General features: G+C 59.3%; 1 protein-coding gene across 1 annotated transcript in view; it reads left to right on the top strand.

Moving 5' to 3' along the window:
- Positions 1-6231, top strand: part of STRIP2 (striatin interacting protein 2) — a 22446-nt gene that overhangs the window by 4109 nt on the left and 12106 nt on the right. Inside the window, exons 6-15 of the mRNA XM_027705816.1 lie at positions 162-230; positions 321-427; positions 544-671; positions 1342-1539; positions 2574-2797; positions 3919-3984; positions 4531-4594; positions 5283-5354; positions 5478-5552; positions 6072-6166. Coding sequence (XP_027561617.1) covers positions 162-230; positions 321-427; positions 544-671; positions 1342-1539; positions 2574-2797; positions 3919-3984; positions 4531-4594; positions 5283-5354; positions 5478-5552; positions 6072-6166 — 1098 coding nt within the window. The remainder of the gene's footprint in view (positions 1-161; positions 231-320; positions 428-543; positions 672-1341; positions 1540-2573; positions 2798-3918; positions 3985-4530; positions 4595-5282; positions 5355-5477; positions 5553-6071; positions 6167-6231) is intronic.

Raw genomic sequence — 6231 nt, 5'->3', positions numbered from 1 at the left:
TCCCCGCCCTCCTCCCCCTCTCCTTCCTCCTGCTCCCCACGGGTGCCCAGGGGGGTCCCACAGCCCTGCCAGGTCCCCCATCCCGGCGTTCCCGGGCTCATCCGTTGGCTGTGGGTCGGGATGAGGCGGGGCTGGCGCCGATCCCGTGCCATTCCCTGCAGGAACAGCCAGGCCTGCAGCAGCGCCCTGCGGAAGCCGGCCATCTCCCTGGCCGACAGCACGGAGCTCAGGTACCCCCCTGGCCCTGGGAGAGGGTGGGACAATGGGTGGGACATCCCTGGGGACAAGGGACACGCCCCACCCGCCTGCTGTCCCCGCAGGGTCCTGCTCAGTGTCATGTACCTGATGGTGGAGAACATCCGTGTGGAGCAGGAGGCGGATCCGCCCGAGTGGAAAACCTGCCGGGAGACCTTCAGGATGGAGCTGAGTGAGCCACAGACCCCTCTGTGCCCTCTCAAGGTCCCTCTGCTCTGCTGGGCCAGCGGGGAGAGCCCAGGGACGAGGGATCTGCTCTGGAGCCGTTCCTGGTCCCTCTCTCCACAGGTTTCCCTGTGCACACGGAGGAGCCGTTTGCTCTCCTGCTCTTCACGATGGTGACCAAGTTCTGCAGCGGCCACGCTCCACACTTCCCCATGAAGAAGGTCCTGCTCCTGCTCTGGAAGGTGCTCCTGGTGAGTGCAAACCCTTCCTGTTTTTCCAGAAACATTTTGCTTTGGAACAGCGCTGCTGCAGCCTGGGTGTTCCCCACTGTTGGACCCGACCACGAGAAGGTTATTTGGGATGCACGGGGAGCTGACACAGGGCAGGTTCCTCTGGGATCAGGGTGGGCCGAGCACACAGAGGACGTGGGGTGGGGGAGAAGTGGTCCCTCACCCCAGAGAACAAACCAGTGGTGAGGTGTCTTCAGCTCCCTGGGATCAGGGTGGGCCGAGCACTCAGAAGGCACGAGGTGGGGGAGAAGTGATCTCTCACCCTGGAGAACAAACCAGTGGTGTGGTGTCTTCAACTCCCTGGGATCAGGGTGGGCTGAGCACTCAGAGGAAGAACAAACCAGTGGTGTGGTGTCTTCAACTCCCTGGGATCAGGGTGGGCTGAGCACTCAGAGGACGTGGGGTGGGGGAGAAGTCTGGAGGATGAACCAGTGGCGAGGTGTCTCCAACTCCCCGGTTTGATCCCCTGACCTGGTGCTCCCTGGAAGCCCGTGCTCCCGGTGGGATGTGTGTCCCTGCTGCTTCCTGGAAGCCCATGCTTCCCAGTGGGATGTGTGTCCCTGCTGCCCCCTGGAAGCCCGTGCTCCCGGTGGGATGTGTCCCTGCTGAGGGACCTCTCCTCTGTCCCCAGTTCACGCTGGGCGGGTTCGAGGCCCTGCAGGCCATGAAGGTGCGGCGGCGGGAGGAGCTGGGGCTGCCTCCCCTGCCCGAGGACAGCATCCAGGTGGTCCGGAGCATGAGGGCGGCCTCTCCTCCCACCTACTCCATCGAGCTCGTGGAGCAGCAGCAGCAGCAGCAGCAGCAGAAGCGGGGCCACCGCAGCCGCAGGGTAGGAGCTGCCACGTCCTGCTGGGGCAGAGCTTTGGGCTGGGAGGGACCTTGGATCCATCCGGCTCCAAACGACGCCTTTCGCTATCCCAGGTTGATCCAACCTGGCCTTGGACACTCCCGGGGATCCAGGGGCAGCCACAGCTTCTCTGGAAAATTCATTCCAGGCCTTCCTCACTCTCCCAGCCAGGAATTCCTTCCCGATATCCCATCTAACCCTCTGGCACTGGGAAGCCATTCCCTGTGTCCTGTCCCTCCCTGCCTTGTCCCCAGTCCCTCTCCAGCTCTCCTGGAGCCCCTTTAGGCCCTGCAAGGGGCTCTCAGCTCTCCCTGGAGCTTTCTCTTCTCCAGGTGAACATTCCCAGCTCTCCCAGCCTGGCTCCAGAGCAGAGGGGCTCCAGCCCTGGCAGCAGCTCCAGGGCCTCCTCTGGATTCTCTCCAGCAGCTCCTGCTGTTGTTCCCAGGGCTGGAGGAGGGGGGGGGGTCTCCCCTGAGGGGGCAAAGAGGCAGGATCCCCCCCTGCCCTGCTGCCCACGCTCCCTGTGGGATCAGCTCAGGGCACAGTTGGGTTTGGGGCTCTCAGGACACGTGGCCAGGCCATGTCCAGTTTTCCACTCCCCCAGTTTCTGTTGTGGCAGCTCAGCCCCCGGTGGCTTTGTCCAGAGGAAGCCAGAGGACATCCCAACCCTCTGGCAAAGGGCTGATAAGCACCAGGAGCAAACTGCTCCCGGCAGGTTCTGTTTTTAGCTCCCCTCCTGGAGTTGCTGTGCTGTGGTCTGAGGATGAAATGGCTTTTGTGAGGGCAGAGATGTGGGGTGGAAGCTCCAGAAGTTAAGGTGGATAACGGAGTCCCACCTCCTAAAGCTGCAAGGTTAGAGGTACATTCCTTATCCAGGCCAGGCTAGAAGGGAAATCCTCACCCGGGGAACACCTGGAGGGAGGGGATGGGGAGGATGGGGAGGTCTGGTGCCGACAGCCGGCAGGGAAATAAAATCCAGGGAGTGACTTGGGTCCCTCCTCCCCCTCGTGCTGCAGCCCCTGGTGAAGCAGGACAGCTTGGACATCTACAACGAGAGGGACCCCTTCAAGAACGACGAGGCAGGAGTGGAGGAGGAGGAGAACGACGACGTGGACAGCGGGATCGAGGGGGAGCTGGACCTGATGGAGCGGGACACCATCGTCCCCCCCCTGCCCCCGCAGCGCCTGCCCATCGACAGGGTGTCCTTCCCCAAGGGGCTGCCCTGGGCCCCCAAAGTCAGGTAAGACCCCCCCCAGTGTCACTGCCACCCTCCCCAGCCCCCCTGCCCTGGAGTTCATTCCCACGTCAGCCCGTGGGAAGTTTCCTGAGGGGATTCCACTTCTCGTTTTGGGTTCTCGTTTGGTTCTTTCTGGGCTGGGCTTAGCTGAGCTCCTCCCCAGGGTTTTAAAACCAAGGTTGGCCTAGAAGTGGCAGTTCCACTGTGGACATCCCAGGGTTGTGCTGGGAGGGAGGCTGTGCTGGAGCCAGGGTCAGCTTTCCCAGCTGGCACCGGGTGGATCTGGGAAGGGCAAGGTCCTCAACTGATCTTCTGGGGAACTGGTCAATGACTGGCAGCTTCCTTGTGGAGCTGGACTCTTGTGTGGCCAGCTGGCACCTTCCTGAGCAGTGGAGAAAAACATCCAAGGATAAAGGATGTTTATCCCTCCCTCAGACCAGTCACCTGCACGTGGTGTTGAGGGAATGTCAGGGAAAGAGGGTGCAAACCTCTGCCCTTCCCCTCAGATCCATCCGAGGGTTGTTGCTGTTTGCCCAAAGCCTGGATTTAACCTTTAAAACACAGGAGCAAAGAGACATTTCTGCCGTGGGAGCAGTGACAGGGTTAAGTTGGTCCATGCAGAGGGACACGGCAGGAATTGTTTCCCCCGTGGATCTCCACGCTCTCAGCTCCTCCTCAGCAACCTCCCGTTGCTTTCCTTGGCCGTTGCCTGGAAATCCAGCTGGATTTCTCTGCCCGTGGGATCCTTGGCTCATGTCCCACTGATCCTGACCAGTTCCCATGAAAATGCCCGAGGTGGACGAGATGCTGGCCTGCCCTGGGAGCAGCACGAGCTCTGACAGACCACAGAGACAACATTTGTTCACTCAGAGCGAGCAGATGCTCCTTGGAGGTGCCTGTGGGAGGAGCACAGGAGGTGCAGGGAGAGGTGCTGGTTGTAGAGAATTCCCCTCCGTTTACTTTCCCGTGGAAAAGTGGAAATACACAGCAAATACAAACGGGTTTGGTCCGTGTTGCTCCCAACCAAGGGTGGCTTTTCCCATTGCTCCAGAAACCAATCCAAGGCTGTGATTTGTTTTCCAACCTCCTCCTCTTTGTTCTTTCTTTCTCCTCTGCTCCATCAGACAGAAGGACATTGAGCATTTCCTGGAGGCAAGCAGGAACAAATTCATCGGATTCACGCTGGGACAGTGAGTGTTGTGTCCACAAAACCTGTCCTTGAGATCCCACCCATGCACAGAAGGTGTCCACAGGTTTTCCCAGCTCAAGGCTGTGAAAGCAGCGTTGGAAAAACCTGTTCTTGGAGACACTGCTCCCCAGGGGCCTCTTCTTGTTAAAAATGAGACCTGGAGTGAGAGACCCCCGGCCCGAGGCCGGGAATGGTTTGGTGTGGAGGGAGCTGGAACAGTTTGGTGTCCTCAGGACATGACCCAGTTTGTGAACAACCCAAGCTGTGGGTGCAGAGCCATCCTGGGCCGGGCCCAGAGGGGGACAGTCAGGTTTAGGGGCAGTGCCGGGCTCCAGCCCAGCCCTGATTTCATCTCATTTCACCCCAATTCCTCACCCCGACGTTGCTCCTTTCGTGGAGGAGCTTCGCTGGGGAGGAGGTGGGAGGGTGGGCAGCTCATGCCAACCCCTCTCCCGGTTCCTGACCCATCTGGGATGTGTCCAGTAGACTCCAGGCTCCCTCTTTTACCTCATATAACCCCGTGCTCCCCTTCTTTCCCCCTCCCCAGGGACACCGAGACCCTGATCGGGCTCCCACGGCCCATCCATGAAAGTGTGAAGACCCTGAAGCAGGTGAGGTGGTGGATCCATGCACAGCACTTGGGACATCCTCGTGTGGTGTGGGATCCTCCTGGATAACCTCTGGCTGAAACACAGTGACTGGAGGGAGCAAGAAGATCCTCCTTGTTAGCTGTGGCAGGAAAAGTTTTCAGAGCTTCCTACGGGGCAAAAAATCAAAAACTGAGTCCTCCCTGCAATTCCAAGCAGATTATCCAGCATTTTTACCTTCCCTTTGTCCATGGCGTGGCATTTCTGCTCCCTGGGGAGTGTTTGCCTGGAGTTTTGAGGGCGACAGGCTTTCAGGGTTGGGTTTGGACACACGCAGCCCAAAGCAGCGCAGTTCCCAGTGGGAAGCACGGCCGACCCCGGCTCCAGCTGTGCTCCAGGTGGAGAGTGAGGTACCTCCGGGGGCCATGGCACCCTGTCTCAGGCCTGGGTGGTCTTTTGGAGGTGATTGTCCCTCTCCATTTACCCACAGGGAGATCCCAGGGTGGAAGTGATGGATGGCAGGAGGTGTGTGGGACAGAGGGACGTCCCACACAGCGAGTTCTCCGTGTTCCCGCTGGGGATATTGGGGATATAACTGGGATATTGGGGATATAACTGGGATATTGCTGGAAGCAGTGCCTGCTGCCATCGCTGGCTGTCCCCTCCCTGGGTGGTGACACTGCTGTGCCTCTCTGTGGGTGTGTTTTTCCAGCACAAGTACGTCTCCATCTCAGATGTCCAGATCAAGAATGAGGAGGAGCTGGAGAAGTGCCCCATGTCCCTGGTAAGAAGCTGCTGCCCCCCATCACCAGGCAGAGGTGTGTCAGAGGGACCACGACAGAGGAATCCGGGAATTCTTTTGTTTTTACTTCATTTTCCCTTGTTTTCTACTGTTTCTCTGCGACAGGGGGAAGAAGAAGTCCAAGAAACCCCCTGTGAGGTCCTGTATCGAGCCATGTTGTACAACCTCCCCCAGTACATGGTAAGGCCATGGAAAGGAAGGAAAAGCTTTGGAGTGGGGAGTGGTGGGAGCTGGTCTGGGAGCTGCAGAGCTCAGCACAGGGTGGCTGGGGCATGGTCAGGACTCGGATGGGGAGATTTTGGTGGGGATCCAGAGCAGAGCTGGGTGGGAAGTACAGCCCAAGAGGAGGGATTCAGAGGAGCAAGGGGTGTAGGCACCCAGGGACGTGGTCAGTGGTTGGAAAAGAGGATGTGGGCAGAGGTTTGGGAGCAAGGAACAAAGTCCTCCACATTGATGGGAGACCAAAACTATTCTGGGTGTCCTTTGTTTCTTTTATCCACACCACCAGAGCTCAGGTGCATGTGATGCCTTAAGCTCAGCTCAGAGCTGTTGTGATCCCCACCCTTGGCCTGTGTTCCCGAGGGATAAAAGGAGAGGTTGGGTGTGCTCTGGTAGTGTTGGCTTGAAGTTGTCCAGCTTCAGCAAGTGGAGGAGAAGGAAGGACTTCCCTTCTCGGGACCACCCCTCCCTCTCCTGCAGATAGCCCTGCTGAAGATCCTCCTGGCTGCTGCCCCCACCTCCAAAGCCAAGACTGACTCCATCAACATCCTGGCGGACGTGCTGCCTGAGATGCCGTGAGTGCTGCCCAGGGGCCCCTCGTCCCCCCTCGTCCCCCCTCGTCCCCCCTCGTCCCCCCTCG

This window comes from Neopelma chrysocephalum, unplaced genomic scaffold (assembly GCF_003984885.1).
Source record: "Neopelma chrysocephalum unplaced genomic scaffold, ASM398488v2 Primary Assembly neopelma1_353, whole genome shotgun sequence".
Classification (NCBI taxonomy): Eukaryota; Metazoa; Chordata; class Aves; order Passeriformes; family Pipridae; genus Neopelma; species Neopelma chrysocephalum.
This window is presented reverse-complemented; position numbering and strand designations above follow the sequence as displayed.